Source organism: Hemitrygon akajei, chromosome 7 (genome assembly GCF_048418815.1).
Source record: "Hemitrygon akajei chromosome 7, sHemAka1.3, whole genome shotgun sequence".
NCBI lineage: Eukaryota > Metazoa > Chordata > Chondrichthyes > Myliobatiformes > Dasyatidae > Hemitrygon > Hemitrygon akajei.
This window is the reverse complement of record NC_133130.1, coordinates 104,380,753-104,400,654: the sequence shown is the minus strand read 5'-3', so window position 1 is coordinate 104,400,654 and position 19,902 is coordinate 104,380,753. Positions and strand designations below refer to the sequence as shown.

The 19,902-nt window shown below is 44.3% G+C and overlaps 1 protein-coding gene across 3 annotated transcripts in view; it reads left to right on the top strand.

The window, feature by feature from the left end:
- Positions 1-19,902, top strand: part of fam120b (family with sequence similarity 120 member B) — a 173,985-nt gene that overhangs the window by 121,701 nt on the left and 32,382 nt on the right. For all 3 annotated transcript variants that reach the window (XM_073051611.1, XM_073051610.1, XM_073051613.1), the window contains one exon: positions 19,184-19,286. In XM_073051611.1, coding sequence (XP_072907712.1) covers positions 19,184-19,286 — 103 coding nt within the window. The remainder of the gene's footprint in view (positions 1-19,183; positions 19,287-19,902) is intronic.

Genomic DNA, 19,902 nt, shown 5'->3' with positions numbered 1-19,902 from the left:
ACAAGAACACCTAGATCTCGTTGTACTTCCCCTTTTCCTAACTGGACTCCATTTAGATAGTAATCTGCCTTCCTGTTCTTGCCACCAAAGTGGATAACCTCACATTTATCCACATTAAACTGCATCTGCCATACATTTGCCCACTCACCTAGCCTGTCCAAGTCACCCTGCATTCTCATAACATCCTCCTGACATTTCACACTGCCACCCAGCTTTGTGTCATCAGCAAATTTGCTAATGTTACTTTTAATCCCTTCATCTAAATCATTAATGTATATTGTAAACAGCTGCGGTCCCAGCACCAAACCTTGCGGTACCCCACTGGTCACAGCCTGCCATTCCAAAAGGGACCTGTTAATCACTACTCTTTGTTTCCTGTCAGCCAGCCAATTTTAAATCCATGTCAGTACTCTGCCCCCAATACCATGTGCCCTAATTTTGCCCACTAATCTCCTATGTGGGACTTTATCAAAAGCTTTCAGGAAGTCCAGGTACACAACATCCACTGGCTCTCCCTTGTCCATTTTCATAGTTACATACTCAAAAAACTCCAGAAGATTAGTCAAGCATGATTCTCCCTTCGTAAATCCATGCTGACTCAGACTGATCCTTCTTCTGCTATCCAAATGTGCCGTAATTTCCTCTTTTGTAATTGACTCCAGCATCTTCCCCACTATTGACGTCAGGCTAACCGGTCTATAATTCCCTGTTTTCTCTCTCCCTCCTTTCTTGAAAAGTGGGACAACATTAGCCACCCTCCAATCTGCAGGAACTGATCCTGAATCTATAGAACATTGGAAAATGATTACCAATGCATCCACGATTTCTAGAGCCACCTCCTTAAGTACCCTGGGATGCAGACCATTGGGTCCCAGGGACTTATCAGCCTTCAGACCCAACAGTCTATCCAACACTGTTTCTTGCCTAATATAAATCTCATTCAGTTCATCCATTACCCTAGTTTCTTTGGCCACTATTACATCTGGGAGATTGTTTGTGTCTTCGCTAGTGAAGACAGATCCAAAGTACCTGTTCAACTCATCTACCATTTCCTTGTTCCCCATAATAAATACACATGTTTCTGTCTTCAATGGCCCAGTTTTGGTCTTAACTATTTTTTTGCTTTTCACATACCTAAAGAATACATACCTAAAGGAAACAGGCCATCTCGGCCCTTCTAGTCCGTGCCGAACGCTTACTCTCACCTAGTCCCACCGACCTGCACTCAGCCCATAACCCTCCATTCCTTTCCTGTCCATATACCTATCCAATTTTACTTTAAATGACAAAAATCGAACCTGCCTCTACCACTTCTACCGGAAGCTCGTTCCACACAGCTACCACTCTCGGAGTAAAGAAGTTCCCCCTCGTGTTACCCCTAAACTTTTGCCCCTTAACTCTCAACTCATGCCCTCTTGTTTGAATCTCCCCTACTCTCAATGGAAAAAGCCTTATCTACATCAACTTTATCTATCCCCCTCATAATTTTAAATACCTCTATCAAGTCCCCCCTCAACCTTCTACACTCCAAAGAATAAAGACCTAACTTGTTCAACCTTTCTCTGTAACTTAGGTGCTGAAACCCAGGTAACATTCTAGTAAATCTCCTTTGTACTCTCTCTAATTTGTTGACATCTTTCCTATAATTCGGTGACCAGAACTGTACACAATACTCCAAATTTGGCCTCACCAATGCCTTGTAAAATTTTAACATTACATCCCAACTCCTATACTCAATGCTCTGATTTATAAAGGCCAGCATACCAAAAGCTTTCTTCACCACCCTATGCACATGAGATTTCACCTTCAGGGAACTATGCACCATTATTCCTAGATCACTCTGTTCTACTGCACTCCTCAATGCCCTACCGTTTACCATGTATGTCCTATTTTGATTATTCCTACCAAAATGTAGCACCTCACACTTATGAACATTAAATCATCCACAAACTTGGCTACAGAGCCATCAATTCCATCATCCAATGTCATATACTGTAAAAAGAAGCGGTCACAACACAGTCCCCTGTGGAATACCAGCAACCAACCAGGAAAGGTTCCCTTTATTCCCACATTTGCCTCCTGCCCTTCAGCTACTGCTCTATCCATGCTAGTACCTTTTCTGTAATACCATGGGCACTTGTTAAACAGTCTCATGCATGGCACCCTGTCAAAGGCCTTCTGAAAATCCAAGTACACAACATCCACCAATTATCCTTTGTTATTTCTTCAGATTTGTTGGGCCATGCTGACTTTGGCCTATTTTGTCATGTGACTCCAAGTACCTCAAAACCACACTCCCAACATTTTCACAACCATGGAGGTCAGACTAACTGGCCTATAATTTTTTTTCTTCTTGCAGAGTGAGTGACATTTGCAATTTTCCAGTTCTCCGAACAATGCCAGAATTTAATGATTCTTGAAAGATCATTACTAATACCTCCACAATCTCTTCAACCACCTTTTCAGAACCGTGGTGTGTAGACCATCTGTACCAGATGACCTATCTGCCTTTAGATCTTTTGATTTCCCAAGAACCTTCTCTCTAGCAATGGCAATTTCCCACACTTCTGCCCCCGACACATTCAAACTTTGTCCATACTGCTATTGTCTTCCACAGTGACTTAACCAGTTCATCTGCTACTTCCTTGTCCCCCATTGCTACCCCTCCAGCATCATTTTCCAGGGGTCCAATATCAACTCCCACCTCTCTTTTACTCTTTATATATTTGAAGAAACTATTGGTATCCCCTTTAATATTATTGACTAGTTTACCTTTGTATTCCAACTTTTTCTTCTTTATGACTTTTTTAGTTGCCTTCTGTTGGTTTTTAAAAGCTTCCCAATCCTCTAATTTCCCCCTAATTTTGCTCTATTATATCAATAGGTTTCAATGGGTACACTTAATGTCAGAGAAATGTAGGCAATAAACATACTGAAATTCTTTTTATTTGCAACCATTCATGAAAACAGAGGAATGCCCCAAAGAATGAATGACAATTAAACATTAGAGCCCCAAAGCCCCCCCAACTCCCCCCCCCATGCACAAACAGCAGCAAAGCAACTGTGGCCTCTCACCCCACCAGCAAAAAGCATCAGTGCCCTTCACCAAGCATGCAGGAAAATGTATCCATAAAGACACAGGCTTGCAGTACCCCAAAGACTACTCATTCACCTGGTAATTTGACATACCACAGTCAGTCAGTCTCTCCCTCTCTCTCCCTCCCTCTCTCTCCCCCTCTCTCCCTCCCCTCCCCCTCTCCCTCCCCTCCCCCTCTCCCTCCCCTCCCCCTCTCCCTCCCCTTCCGTCTCCCTCTTCCCCTCCCCCTCTCCCTCCCTTCCTGTTTCTAATTATTGCTAACTGCTGACAAGACATCAAACTTCTTGACTTTAACACTCCTCTCTAAAGTTCTAACATCCCTCCTTCCTAATGCACTGTTTTACATTCTCCACACCAAACCAAACTCACCATTAAACCCACAGATAAGGGTATATGCTGTAGTAGTTTGGTTGACTGACCTCTACCTTGCTGATGCCAGTCAAAACTCTCAGATGCTTCCTCTTACTTAGCCCTCGGACAGGACTCCACTGACAAACACCAGGCCATTGTCTCCTGCACCATTACTCACCTTGTCAATTCTCCCACAGCCACAAAACTCATAGCTCCTTCACCCCGCACCTCCTGTTTCTACCTCCTAATCAAGATCCATACACCTGACTGTCTAGGAAGACCCAGTGCTTCTAATTGTTCCTGCCCACTGAACTTATATCTGCATACCTCAGCTCTGTTTTATTCTCACCCCCCCCCCCCCCAATTCGGTCCTTCTCTACCTATCAGTGACACTATACACGTACTTGATCTTTTCAATGAGAATAGGTTCCTTGGCTCTGATCATCTCATTTTCACTATGGTTGTCCACCTCTATCCCCCATTAGGCGGGCTGTAAAACTCTCTACTTTTTGGACAAGAGACCCAACCAGTTTCCCTCCTCCACCACCACTCTCCGCTGTCGGCAGAACTGGTCCTCACTCGCAATAGTTTTTCCTTCAGCTCCTCCCACTTCCTTCAAAGCAAAGATATAGCCATGGTCTCTCACAAGGGTCCCAGCTATGCCTGTTTTTTTGTCAGCTGCACTAACAGTCTATGATCAATGCCTACACCGGTATAATTCCCTAGCTTTCCTATGCTACATCGATGACTGCATTAGTGCTGCTTCCTGCACCCATGCCAAACTCATCCACTTTGCCTCCCAACTTCCAGCCTGCCCTCAGATTTATCTGGTTTATCTCCCATCCTTTTCTCAATCTCTCTGTCTCTATCTCTGGGGACAGTCTATCTACTGATAACTTTTATAAACCCACTGATTCTCACAGTTACCTCTTCCCACCCTGTCACTTGTAAAAATGCCATCCGCTTCTGTCAATTCCTCTGCCTCCACTGCATCTGCTCTCAGGATGAGGCTTTTCATTCCAGAACTAATAAGATGTCTTCTTTCATCAAAGAGGGGGGCTTCCCTTCCTCTATCAATGCTGCCTCGTCCGCATCTTTTCCATTTTGCGCATGCCTGCCCTCATCCCATCCTCCCACCACCACACCCAGGGATAGGGTTCCTCTTGTCCATGCCTACCACCCCACTAGTCTCCACATCCAGCACATAATTCTCCCTAACTTCCACCATCTCCAATAGGATCCCACCATCAAGCTCATCTTACCCCCCCCCTTGATTTCCGATTTCTGTAGAGATCGCTCCCTACACAACTCCCTTGTTCACTAGTCCTTTCCCACTGATCTCCCTCCTGGTACTTATCCTTGCAAGCAGAACGAGTGCCCCACCTGCCCTTACACCTCCTACCTCACTGTCATTCAGTGCCCCAAACAGTCCTTCCAGGTGAGGCGACACTTCACTCTTGAGTCTGTTAGGGTCATCTACTGTATCCAGTGCTCCTGGTGTGGTCTCCTGTATATCAGTGAAACACAACATAGATTGGGAGGCTGCTTCCTGACCACCTCCACTCCATCTGCCTGAAAAAGTGAGATCTCCCTGTAACCACCCATTTCAATTCCAATCCCTTCGCCATTCCCCATTCCTGTTTCCCTCTCTTCACCTTATCTCCTTACCTACCCATCACCTCCCTCATGTGCTCCACTCCCTTCCCTTTCTTCCATGGTCTTTTATCCTCTGTCAGATTCCCCCTTCTTCAGCCCTTTATCTCTTTCACCAGTCAACTTCCCAGCTCTTTGCTTCACTCCCTCCTCTCTCCCGGTTTCACTGATCACCTGCCACCTTGTACTTCTTCCTCCCCTGCCCCACATTCTTACTCTCACTTCTCCCCTTCCTTTCCAGACTTGAAGAAGGGCCTTGGCCCAAAGCATCAACTGTTTATTCTTTCCATAGATTCTGCCTGGTTTGCTGAGCATTTCCTGGTTTCTCAGCATTTTGTGTGTATTGCTTTGGCTTTAATGTTGGCTTTGACTTCCCTCGTCAGTCATGGTTGCATCACCCTACCTTTAGAATACTTTTTTAGGATGTATCTAGGCTGCGCCTTCAGAACTGCTCTCAGAAGCTCCAGCCATTGCTGTTCTGCAGCCATCCCTGCTGGTGTCCCCTTCCAATCAATTTTGGCCAACTCCTCTCTCATTCCTATGTGATTCTCTTTAATCCACTGTAATATCATTGTGCGTTCTTCGTGCCGGATGTTGGAGTCCTGAGAGACCCAGAGTCTGCCAGGGAACTACTTCTGTGTAAAATGCATCCACCTACAGCTCCTTGAAGACCATGTTAGGGATCTGGAGCAGTAGCTGGATGACCTTTGGATTGTACAAGAGAATGAGATCATCCATCTGAGTTACAGGGAAGTAGTCACCCCGAAGTTTCAGGAGGCGAGTAGCTGGGAGATTATCAGGAGAAATGGAAATATGATTAGGTAGTTAACGCAGACCACCCCTATGGCCATTCCCCTCAAAAATAAGTATACCATTTTGGATACTTTTGTGGGGGATGACCTCCCAGGGGAATGCCAGGAAGACAAGGTTACTGACACTGAGCATGGGTCAGAGGTGTAGAAGGTAAAGAGGAAGAAGAGGGAGCAATCGTGATAGGGGACTCATTAGTCAGGGGAACAGACAGGAGATTCTGTGGGCGTGATGGGACATCTATATGGTGTTGCCTCCCAGGTGCCAGGATCAGGGACATCTTGGGATTGTAACCACAGAATTTTAGAGAGGGAGGGAGAGCAGCTAGATGTCTTTGTATGTATAGGTACCAATGACAGAGAAAGGAAAAACAGTGGGGTCCTGAAGAGAGAATTTAGAGAGCTAGGCAGAAAGCTGAGAAGCAGGACCTCTAGGGTAGTAATTTCTGGATTGCTGCCCGTGCCATGTACCAGTGAGGGTAGAAACAGGATGATTTGGCTGATAAATGAGTGGCTGAGAAGCTGGTGCAGGGGGCAGGGCTTCAGATTTTTGGATAATTGGAATCTTTTTTAGGGAAGGTATAACCTGTACAAAAGTGACGGGTTGCACCTGAACCCAAGGGGGATGAATATTCTTGCGGGCAGGTTTGTTAGAGCCGTTGGGGTGGGTTTAAACTAGTTTGGCAGGGGGTGGGAACTGGAACAAAGGGACTCAGGATAGGACAGATGGTAAAAAAGCAAAGATAGCATGCAGTCACACTGTCAGGAAGGGCAGGGAGATGATAGGACAAAATTGCAGCCAGCAAAATGAATACCAGTGCATTAGGGATGCAGAATCAAAAAGGGTAACAATTACAGTACTCAAAGTGTTACATCTCAATGCATGGCGTATAAGGTGGAGGATCTTGTTGGACTGTTACTGATTGTCTGGTTTGATGTTGTGGCCATCACTGAATCATGGCTGAAGGATGGTTGTAGTTGGGAGCTGAATGTCCAAGGTTATACGTTATTTTGGAGGGATAGGAAGGTAGGCAGAAGGGGTAGCATGGCTCTGCTGTAAAGAATGCCATCAAATCAGTAGAAAGATGTGACATAGATGTTGAATCCTTGTGGGTTAAGTGAAGAAACTGCAAGGGTAAAAGGACCCTGATGGCAGTTATGTACAGGCCTCCCAACAGTGGCTGGGATGGGGACCACAGATTGCAACAGGAAATGGAAAAGGCATGTCAAAAGAGCAATGTTATGATAATCATGTGAGATTTTAATATGGACGTTGACTGGGAAAATCAGGTTGGTAATGGATCTCAAGAGAGTGAGTTTGTTGAATGCCTTTGAGGTGGCTTTTTAGAGCAGTTTGCTGCTGAGCCTGCTAGAGGATCAGCTACACTGGATTGGGTGTTATGTAATGAGCCAGAGGCGATTAGGGAGCTTAAGGTAGAAAAGCCTTCAGGAGCCAGTGATCACAATATGATTGAGTTCAACTTGAAATTTGATAGGGAGAAAGTAAAGTTTGACGTAGTAGTATTTCAGTGGAGTAAAGGAAATTACAATGGTATGAGAGAGGAGTCAGCCAAAGTAAATTGGAAGGAGATGCTGGCAAGGATGACAGCAGAGCAGCAATGGTGTGAGTTTCTGGGAAAAATGAGGAAGGTGCAGGATACATATATCCCAAAAACGAAGAAATACTCAAATGGCAAAATAGTAGAACCATGGCTGACAAGGGAAGTCAAAGCTGATGTAAAAACAAAAGAGAGGGCAGACAGCAAAGCAAAACTTAGTGGAAAGACAGAGGATTGGGAAGTTTTTTAAAAACCTACAAAGAGCAACTCAAAGTATCATTAGAAGGGAAAAGATGAAATATGAAAGTAATCTAGCAAATAATATCAAAGTGGATAGTAAAAGCTTTTTTAATTATGTAAAAAAAATAAAAGAGAGATGAGAGTGGACATAGGACTGCAAGAAAATAAGGCCAGGGAAATAATAACATGGGAAAAGGAGATGGTAGATGAACTAAATGAGTATTTTGTATCAGTCTTCACTGTGGAAGACACTAGCAGTATGCCAGATGTTGAAGGGTGTGAGGGAAGAGAAGTGAGTGCAGTGACTATTATAAGAAAGAAGATGCTCTAAAAGCTGAAAGACCTAAGGGTACATAAGTCACCCAGACCAGATAAACTGCACCCTAGGGTTCTGAAAGAGGTAGTGGTAGAGATTGTAGAGGCATTAGGGATGATCTTTCAAAAAGCATTGGACTCTAGCATGCTGCCAGAGAACTGGAAAATTGCAAATGTCACTCCACTCTTTAAGAAAGAGGGAAGGCAGCAGAAAGGAAATTATAGTCCAGTTAGCGTGACCTCAATGACTGGGAAAATGTTGGAGTCATTTGTTAAGGATAAGTTGATGGAGTGCTTGGTGACACAGGACAAGATAGGACAAAGTCAGCAAGGTTTCTTTAGGGGAAAATCTTACCTGATAAACCTGTTGGAATTCTTTGAGGAGCTTACAAATAGGATAGGTAAAGGGATGCAGTATATTTGGTCTTTCAGAAGGCCTTGGACAAGATGCCACACGAGGCTGCTTAACAAGTTAAGTGCCCATGATATTACAGGAAAGTTATTGCAATGGCTGCTTAGAGCATTGCTTGATTGGTAGAAGGCAGTGAGTGGGAATAAAAGGATCCTTGTCTGATTGGCTGTAGGTGACTAGTTGTATTCCACAGGGCTCAATGTTGGGATTGCTTCTTTTTATGCTGTATATCAGTGATTTAGTTGATGGAATAGATGGTTTTGTTGCCAATTTTGCAGATGATATGAAGATTGGAGGAGGGGCAGATAGAGTTGAGGAAACAGGTAGGCTGCAGAAGGACAGACATTAGGAGAATTGTCAAGAAAGTGGCACATGAAATACAGTGTTGGAAAATGCATGGTCATGCATTTTGGTAGTAGAAATAAATGTGCAGACTATTTTGTAAGCGGGGAGAAAATCAAAAATTCTGAGATGCAAAGGGACTTGGGAGTCCTTGTACAGAACTTACCTGCAGGTTGAGTCGGTGGTGAGGAAGGCAAATGCAATTTTGACATCCATTTCAAGAGGTCTAAAATATAAGAACAGGAATGTGATGCTGAGGCTTTATAAGGCAATGGTGAGGCCTCACCTTGAGTATTGTGAACAGTTTTGTGCTCTTCATCTAAGAAAAGATGCGCTGGCATTAGAGAGTGTCCAGAGATGGTTCATAAGGGTGATTCCAGGAATGAAAGGGTTATTTTACAAGGAACATTCGAATGCTCTGGATCTGTACTCACAGGAATTTGGAAGGATGAGTGGGAATTTCATTGAAACCTTTTGAATGTTAGAAGGTGTAGACAGAGTAGATGTGGAAAGGATGCTTCCTGTGGTGGGGGAGTCTAGGACAAAAGGCCCAGCCTCATGATAGCGGGGTATCCATTTAAAACAGGGATGCAGAGAAATTCCTTTAGTCAGAGGTTGGTGAATTTGTGGGATTTGTTACCACAGGCAGCTGTGGAGGCCAGATCGTTGGGTGTATTTAAGGCAGAGATTGATAGTTTCTTGATTGGACATGACATCAAAGGTTACAGTGAGAATGCCAGGGAATGGGGCTGAGGAGGGGAAAAAGAAACAGCCATGATTGATTGGTGGGGCAGATTCAGTGGGCCAAATGGTCTAGTTCTGCTCCTATGTCATATAGTTTTATACTGATACAGCTGACTTTCGCTTCTCCTTCTCAAGTTTCAAGGAAAATTCTATCCTATTAAGATCGCTCATCCTTAAGGGTTCCTTTACCTTAAGCTCTCTAATCAATTCTGGTTCACTGCACAACACCCAATTCAAAATAGTGGATCCCCTAGTGTGCTCAATGACAAGTTGCTTTAAAAAAACGATCTTGTTGATATTCTACACACTTACCCTCTTGGAATCCAGCAGCAACCTGATTTTCCCAATCTATTTGCATATTAAAATCCCCTCCAACTATTGTAATATTGCCCTTTTGACATGCCTTTATTATCTCCTGTTGTAAATTGTAGCCCATATCTTTGCCAAAGTTTGGAGGTCTGTATATAACTCCCATCAGGGTCTTTTTACTCATGCAGTAAGTAAAACTCTGGTTAGGCCACACTTGGAGTACTGTGTCCAGTTCTAGTCGTGTCACTATAGGAAGGATGTGGAAGCATTGGAAAGGGTACAGAGGAGATTTACCAGGATGCTGCCTGGTTTAGAGAGTATGCATTATGCTCAGAGATTAAGGGAGCTAGGACTTTATTCTCTGGAGAGAAGACATGAGAGGAGACATGATAGAGGTATACAAGATATTAAGAGGAATAGGTAGAGTGGACAGCCAGCACCTCTTCCCCAGGGCACCACTGCTCAGTACAAAAGGAAATGGCTTTACAAGTAGGCCATTTGGCCCGTCAAGTTTGCTCCGCCACTCCACCATGAGCTAAACTATTCTCTCGTCCAGTTCCAATTTCCGGCTTTTTTCCCATATTCCTTGATACCCTGACTAATTAGATACCTGTCAAACTCCTCCTTAAACACCCTCAATGATTGGGCCTCCACAGCTGTATGTGGCAACGAATTCCATAAATCCACGACCCTCTGGCTGAAAAAATTTCTCCTCATCTCTGCTTTAAATGGGTACCGTCTAATTCTAAGACTGTGACCTCTTGTCCTGGACTCACCCACCAAGGGAAACAGCCTTTCCACATCTACTCTGTCCAACCCTTTCAACATCCGAAATGTTTCCATGAGATCCCCTCTCATTCTTCTATACTCTAATTAATACAATCCAAGAGCCGACAAATGCTCCTCATATGTTAGTCCCTGCATTCCAGGAATCATCCTCGTGAATCTTCTCTGAACTCTCTCCAACATCAGCACATCCTTTCTAAGATAGGGGGCCCAAAACTGCACACAGTATTCCAAATGGGGTCTCACCAGTGCCCCATAGAACCTCATCAACACCTCCTTACTCTTATACATTATTCCTCTTGAAATGAATGCTAACATAGCATTTGCTTTCCTTACTGCTGATCCAACCTGGTGGTTAACCTTTAGGGTATCCTGCACTGGGACCCCCAAATCCCTTTGCACTTCTGATTTTTGAATTTTCTCCCCATCTAAATAATAATCTGTCCGATTGTCTCTTCTTCCAAAATGTACAACTGTACATTTCTCAACATTGTCTCTCATCTGCCATTTCTTTGCCCATTCTCCTAAACTGACCAAGTCTCTCTGCAACCTTTCCGTTTCTTCAACATTTCCTGCTCCTCCACCTATATTGGTGTCATCCGCAAACTTAGCCACAAAACCATTTAAGCCATAATCTAAATAATCGATATACAGTGTAAAAAGAAGAGGTCCCAACACAGACCCCTGCGGAACACCACTAGTAACTGGCAACCAACCAGAATAGGATCCCTGTATTCCCACCCTTTGCTTTCTGCCTGTCAGCCAATGCTCCACCCATTCCAATATCCTTCCTGTAATTCCATGGGCCCTCATCTTATTAAGCAGCCTCTTATGCGGCACTTTTTCAAAGGCCTTTTGAAAATCCAAATACAAAGCATCCACAACCTCTCCCTTGTCAATCTTATTCGAGATTACCTCAAAAAATTCCAATAGGTTGGTGAGACAGGATCTTCCCTTCATGAAACCATGCTGGCTTGGGCCCATTTTGTCATGCACCTCAAGGTAATTCATAACCTCATCCTTGAGGATCGACTCCAATAATTTTCCAACTACCAATGTCAGACTAATAGGTCTGTAATTTTCTTTTTGCTGCCTCCCCCCTTTCTTAAACAACGGAACTGCATTTGCGATCTTCCAGTCCTCCGGAACCATGGCAGAGTGCATTGATTCCTGGAAGATAATTTCCAATGCCTCCACAATCTCCAAAGCCACCTCCTTCAGAACCCGTGGATGCACTTCATCCGGTCCAGGAGACTTATCTATCCTTAGTCCATTTAGCTTCTCAAGCACTTTCTCTCTAGTAATCTGGACTGTACCTAATTGTATTCTCTGAGACCTCTGGCTATCAGGTATCTTGTTAATGTCTTCCACTGTGAAGACTGATGCAAAATACTCATTTAGTTCCTCTGCCATCTCTTTGTTACCCATTATAATTTCTCCAGCATCCTTTTCAATAGGTCCTATATCTACCCGTGTCACTCTTTTACTCTAAATATATTTTTTAAAAACTCTTAGTGTCCTTTTTTATGTTAATTGCCAATTTCCTTTCATAATTCATCTTTTCTTTCCTAATGACTTTCTTAGTTTCCTTCTGTAAATTTTTAAAATTAGTCCAGTCCTCAGTTTTCCCACTGATTTTTGCTTCCTTGTACGCTGCCTCTTTTGCTTTTATTTTAGCCTTAGCTTCTTTCGTTAGCCACATTTGTCTCATTTTCCCTTTTATGATTTTCTTTTTTCTTGGAATATATTTTTCCTGCACTTTCCTTATTTCTTGTAGGAATTTCATCCAATTCTGCTCTACTGTCCCTCCACTTAGCTTACCGTAGATTCCGGATTATAAGCCGCTACTTTTTTCCCACATTTTGAACAGCTTTGAACTCTGCGGCCTATAATCCAGAGCGGCTAATACATGGTTTTTTTTCATGCCGCCTCGTAAACATTTTGCCTCGTAACAGTAGACCAATAAAATTGATGAGTAGTTCACAGAGGTCCAATGAAATTGTACGATAAATCAAGCGCACTTTCACAATTAAATTATTGTAAATCAGTCATTTGTACTCACCCTCATCAACATGGAAAATACTCGAAGAAAAGCAAGACCCGAGCGCGTCAGACCCGATTAGACCCGATCGCAATGCGCAAGCGTCAGACCCGATTAGACCCGAGCGCATTGCGCAAGCGCGTCAGACCCGATTAGACCCGATCACATTGCGCAAGCGTGTCAGACCCGATTAGACCCGATCGCAATGCGCAAGCGTCAGACCCGATTAGACCCGATCGCATTGCGCAAGCGTGTCAGACCCGATTAGACCCGATCGCAATGCGCAAGCGTCAGACCCGATTAGCCCCGATCGCATTGCGCAAGCGCGTCAGACCCGATTAGACCCGAGCGAAAACGCTGCTTTTAAGTTAAAGTCGATCAATAACTTTTCCTGGTAGGCTGCAGTATATATATTTTTACCAGTCGCTAGGAGATATTGGAATGTTGTTCGTGCTGTTCAGTAAAAAAGTATATGCAACGTAATTTGTGTTACCGATACGTATGTATATTTAAAAGTAGCGGTGCGGCCTAAAATCCGGTGCGGCCTTTACAATTAAAAAATTGATTTTATTTCTAAAATTAGAGCCTGCGGCTTTTAATCAGGTGCGCTCTGTAGTCCGGAATCTACGGTACTTTTCCAATCAACTTGGGCCATTTCCTCTCTCATACCACTGTCATTTCCTTTGTTCCACTGAAATATTTATACACCTGATACCAGCTTCTCCTTTTTAAGTTTGGAACTGAACTCGATCTTATTATGAGCACTACTTCCAAGGGGTTCCATTACCTCTAGCTCCCTAATCACCTCAGGCTCATTACACAGCACCCAATCCAAAACAGCAGATACCCTGGTGGGCTTATGGACAAGCTGCTCCTGAAAGCCATCCCATAGGCATTCTACAAACTCCCTCTCCTGAGATCCAGTATCTTCCTGACTTTCCCAATTCACTTTCATATTAAAATCTCCCATAATTATCTTGACATTTTCCTTCTGACACGCTTTTTCTATTTCCAGCTGTAACTTGTAGTCCACATCCCGGCTGCTGTTTGGAGGCCTATATATAACTGCTATTAGTGTCTTTTTACTCTCGCCATTTCTTAACTTGACCCATAGGGATTCTGCTTCTTCTGATCCTATGTCTCTTCTTTCTAGTGATTTGATATCATCAAGGCCACACCACTCCCTTTACCTACCTTCCTATCTTTCCTGTACACGGTGTATCCTTGAATATTTAGCTCATAATCACATCCATCATTTAGCCATGATTCAGTGATGGCCACTATGTCATATCGTTTAACCTGTAGTTGTACAACAAGGTCATCCACTTTATTGCTAATGCTGCGGGCATTTAAGTATAGTACACTTAGATCAGTATCTGTTACTGATTTTGCTATATTTCTATCGCACAGCAGATTACCCTGTCTATTCACCTGCCTGTCCTTCTTGCCATCTTTGCTGCACAGTATCCTTTAAGTCAAGGATATTTTCTTCCTCGACCCTAACACACTGGTTTCCTTCCCCTTGCCAACTTAGTTTAAACCCCCCCTAACAGCTATATTAAACAAACCCGCCAGGATATTAGTACCCTTTGAGTTCAGGTGTAACCCATCGTTTCTGTATAAGTCATGCCTCCTCCAAAATAGATCCCAGTGCCCCCTGCACCAGTTACTTAGCCACACATTCATCTGTTTAATTCTGCTATTAGCACGTGGCTCAGGCAGTAATCCTGAGATTATTACTCTGGAGGTCAGGCTTTTCAGTTTTCTTCCTAGCTCCCAGTAATCTTCCTTCAGGGCCTCCTCTTTTTTTCTGTCTTATGTCATTGGTACCAACATGTACCAAGACTTTTGGTTGCTCACCCTCTCTCCTGAGAATACTCTGGACCCGATCGGAGATATCCCGTACCCGGGCACCAGGGAGGCAACACATCATTCGGGTATCCTTGTAACAACAGAATCTCTTGTCTGTTTAAGGTAAGGGGTGGAAAGTTCAAGGGAGATATTAGAGGAAGGTTTTTTACTCAGCGTGGTTGGCGCGTGGAATGTACTGCCTGAATCAGATACACTAATGAAATTTAAGAGACTACTAGACAAGTATATGGAGGAATTTAAGGTGAAGGGTTTAAGGTCGGCATTGTGGGCCGAAGGGCCTGTACTGTGCTGTATTGTTCTATGTTCAAACACAAAGTACACTGCAGATGCTGTGGTCAAATCAACAAGTACAACAAGCTGGAGGAACTCAGCAGGTCGGGCAGCATCTGTGGAAATGAGCAGTCAATGTTTCGGGCCGAGACCCTTCGTCAGGACTGAAGAGGGAGGGGGCAGGGGCCCTATAAAGAAGGTGGGGAGAGGGTGGGAAGGAGAAGGCTGGTGGGTGTCAGGTTAAAAACCAATCAGAGGATAGATCAAGGGGTAAGGGAGGGGATAGGCAGGTGAGGTGAAAGCACTGTGTAGTAGAAGAAGGCAGAATCAGAAGAGAGGCAGAGTGAAACTGGAATGGGTGAAGGGAGAGGGAGGGAATTACCAGAAGTTGAAGAATTCAGTGTTCATGCCAAGGGGCTGGAGACTACCCAGACAGTATATGAGGTGTTGCTCCTCCAACCTGAGTTTGGTCTCATCATGGCAGTAGAGGAGGCCATGTATGGACATATCCGAATGGGACTATGAAGCAGAGTTGAAGTGGGTGGCACTTGACACAGACAGGCAGGTGAAGCTGCCTGTCTGTTGTGGCAGACGGAGCAGAGGTGCTCGACACAGCGGTCCCCCAATCTGCGTCGGGTCTCGCCGATGTAGAGGAGGCTGCACCAGGAGCACCGGATGCAATAGGTGACCCCAACAGACTCACAAGTGAAGTGTTGCCTCACCTGGAAGGACTGTTTGGGGCCCTGAATGTGGGGAGGGACATGTGGACCAGGGAGTCGCGGAGGGAGCGATCCCTGCAGAAAGCGGAGAAGGGTAGAGAGGGAAGGATGTGCTTAGTTGTGGGGTCCTGTAGGCGGAAGTTGCGGATGATAATATGCTGGATCCGGAGGCTGGTGGGGTGGTAGATGAGGACAAGGGGAACTAGGTCCCTGTGGTGGTGACAGGAGGATGGGGTGAGGGCCGAAGTGCAGGAAATGGAGGATATGCGGGTGAGGGCATCATTGATGATGGCAGAAGGGAAACCACAATTCTTAAAGAAAGAGGACATTTGGGATGTCCTGGAACGGAAAGCCTCATCCTTGGAGCAGATGTGGCGGAGATGGAGGAACTGGCAATAGGGAATAGCATTTTTGCATTTTGCAGGGTGGGAAGAGGTATAGTCGAGGTAGTTATGAGAGTCATTGGGTTTGTAGAAGATGTCAGTGGACAGTCTGTCTCCAGAGATGGAGACCGAGAGATCGAGAAAGGGGAGAGAAGTGTCCAAGATGGACCAAGTGAATTTGAGAGCTGGGTGGAAGTTATAGGCAAAGTCGATGAAATTGATGAGCTCAGCATGGGTGCAGGAAGCAGCACCAATGTAGTCGTCAATGTAGCGAAGGAAAAGTTGGGGAGCAGTACTAGTATAGATTTGTGGCATAGACTGTTTCACATAACCCACGAAGAGGCAGGCATAGCTGGGGCCCATGCGAGTGCCCATAGCTACACCCTTGGTCTGAAGAAAGTGGGAAGAGCCAAAAGAGAAGTTATTAAGTTATTACCAGTTCTGCCAATCGGAGGAGTGTGGTGGTGTTGGGGAACTGGTGAGGTCTATTGTCAAGAAAGTAGCGGAGGGCTTTGAGGCCTTCTTGACTGGGAATTGAAGTGTATAAGGATTGGACATCCATAGTGAAAAAGAAGCGGTCGGGACCGGGGAACTGGAAGTTATTGAAGAGGTGGAGGGCATGGGATGTATCCCGGATGAGGTGGGGAGGAACTGAACTATGGGTGACAAAATGGAGTCCAGGTAGGAAGATACAAGTTCAGTAGGGCAGGAGCAGGCCGAAACTATGGGTCTACCAGATCAGTCAGCCTTGTGGATCTTGGGGAGGAGGTAAAACCGAGCAGTTCAGATGTGGGAATTATGAGTTCTTTGGCTGAGGATGGAAGATCTCCAGAGTTGATAAGGGTATTGATGGTACGGGAGACAATGGTTTGATGTTTTTTGGTGGGGTCCTGTTCCAAGGGTAAGTAAGAGGAGGTGTCAGAGAGCTGTTGTTTGGCCTCAGTGAGTTAGAGATCCGTCTGCCAGACTACTACGGCACCACCTTTGTCTGCAGGTTTGATGGTGAGGTTAGGATTGGTGCGGAGAGAGTGAAGGGCAGTGCGTTCAGAGGGAGTGAGGTTGGAACAGGAGAGAGGAGTGGTGAAGTTGAGACGGTTGATGTCTCGGCGACAGTTGGAGATGAAAAGATCGAGTGCAGGTAGAAGGCCTGGTCCAGTAGAGGAGGAGAGTTGAAGACAGGAGAAGGTGTCATCAACAGGGGAAGGGGAATCCTTGTTAAAGTAGTAGGCTTCACCCATCCCAGTTTCACTCTGCCGTCTCCTCCAGCTGGCTATCACCTCTCTCGTGATTCTGCCTTCTTCTACTACACAGTGCTTTCACCTTACGAATGTAATCTTCTTCACCTTTCCTGCCTATCCCCTCCCTGCTTCCCCTTCCCCACCCCTTGATCTTTCCTCTAATTGGTTTTTAACCTGATACCTACCAGCCTTCTTCCCACTCTCCCCCCACCTTCTTTATAGTGCCCCTGCCCCCTCCTTCTTCAGTCCAGACGAAGGGTCTCGGCCCAAAACGTTGACTACTCGTTTGCACAGATGCTGCCTGACCTGCTGAGCTCCTCCAGCTTGTTGTACGTGTTGATTTTTACTCATGCAGTTTCTTAGCTCTACCCACAACAATTCTACATCTTCTGATTGTACATCACCTCTTTCTAATGATTTGATTTTTTTTTACCAGCAGAGCTATGCCACCCTTTCTCCCTACCTGCCTGTCTTAGAGTCATAGAAAAGTACATTACAGAAAGAGACCCTTTGGCCCATCTAGTCCATGCTGGAATCATTTAATCTGCCTACTCCCTTCAACCTGCATCGGGACCATAGCCCTCCATTCCCCTACCATCCATGTACCTATTCAAACTTTGCTTAAATGTTCAAATCGAGCTCGCATGCACCACTTGTCTGGCAGCTCATTCCACACTCTCACAACCCTCTGAGTGAAGAAGTTTTCCCTCATGTTCCCCTTAAACTTTTCGCCTTTCACCCTCAACTCACGACCTCTAGTTGAAGTGCCCACCCCCCCCCCCCCCACCTCAGTGGAAAAAACCTGCTTATGTTTATTTTATGTATACCCCTTCATAATTTTGTATACCTATCAAGTCTCCCCTCAATCTTCTGTGTTCTAAGGAATGAACTCCTAACCTATTCAATCTTTCCTAAAAGTCTTTATGATTCGTATGCCCTTTTCTCATTTCTACCATCAGGAAGGAGATACTGAAGCGGGAAGGCACACACTCAACAATTCAGGAAAAGCGTCTTCCCCTCTGCCATCTGATTTCTGAAAGGACATTGAACACATAAACACTACCTCACTACTCTTTTACTTTATATTTTTGCACTCTTTTTAATTTAACTCTTTTATATATTTATACACACACACACACACACACACACACACACACACACACACACACACACACACACACACACACACACACACACACACACACACACACACACACACACACACACACACACTCTCTCTCTCTCTCTTACTGTAATTCACAGTTTTTTTCCTCCATTGGTATTTACTGCATTATAGTACTGCTGCAAAGTTAACACATTTCACGATATATTCCTGTGATACTAAACCTGAGTCTGTTAACTCAGGTCCTCTAGACCCCTTTAGAAGCAATTGTCAGATTCCACTTATACACTAATGACACCTTACTCTGGGTTATCCATCCACTCCTCTGAAGTCTCATACTGGAGAAGCAGTGATAGATATCCCTCACTCAAATATTGGCAAGACCAAATTCAGTTCCCACTATGAACTCTACACCCTGACTTCCAACAGGTTATCTCTTCCTGACTGCCTGAGGCTGATCCAGTTCATTTATAGTTTAATTGAATTTGACCCTGCAGTCAACATCAGACCATATATCCATTACCATAATTACCTACTGTCACCTCCAAAGCATTCCCCATTTCACTCTTTACCACAGCTTTCAAATATGCCTTTTTTAACTCCTGGACTTGACAATATCGGTTCAGACCTGCCAGCTTCCCCTGTTAGTTACCAATATGTCAATGCACCAATTTTAAAACCGATTTCTTTTATCAATCCATTGTTGGCTTTGCACTCCTTTCTCTTTTAGTCTCCTCCTGCACCCTTCCAAAGTCTTTGGTGACAGATTTACTTTGAACATGCTCGTGATACCTCTTGGGTGTGTTTAAGTACAGTGTAAATGCAGGTTCTGGTAATGCTATTAGGTGCTGAAAATTGAATTAATTTGTGGCAGGGTTCTGTTTTATTCACTTACTGATAATACTTTCTCTTGATTGTAGGATGTGATGGTTCACAAGTTTCAGAAGCTAAAGGGCCTCATTAACACTGTATGCGCAGGGAAGAACAGGATTATACAGAGCCAACCGCGGCCTCTTGTCCCAGGTCAGTGTGCATTAACATTTCCTTCTTGTCTGTCTTTGCCAAATTAGATAGACCATGGAGAACAAACTAAAATCTTACTTATTAATCATCATTCTGTAAATCATGAGAATTTTATTTTTTAATTTGACAAATTAAAAGTCAGTGGTAGGAAGGAAGAAATGAACAAATTGGTGAGGTTGGGAGATATTTTGTTTTATTTTAATAAAACAAAGCCAAGAAGATGTATTGTAGAGTTATGCTGTATAATATCTCTGAAAAGCTCAAAAACCTTTCATCTGCAATGCAGATTATCAATATTGTTAGGCAGGGAAATAGGTACCCATTTTGTACACAGAGAAATTCCAGGAACATTGTTAAGATGGCATTTAAAGGACTGTGTATGGCATAATGACAATGGTTCGTAGACCAATGAAAACCAGAGACCAAGAGAACCTCTGATTGTTTTTTCATATTTTCAGAACCCATTGAACCAGATATATCTCATTTAGTACCCCTGCTGTGCCTCGATGTTGTACTGAAGTCCAGATGACTCAGTTTGCAAAAAGAGAATTGTTGGGTTTGGAGAGGATCAATGAAATGTTTCTGCAGTCAAAGCAGAATACTTTTAGTAAAAAGT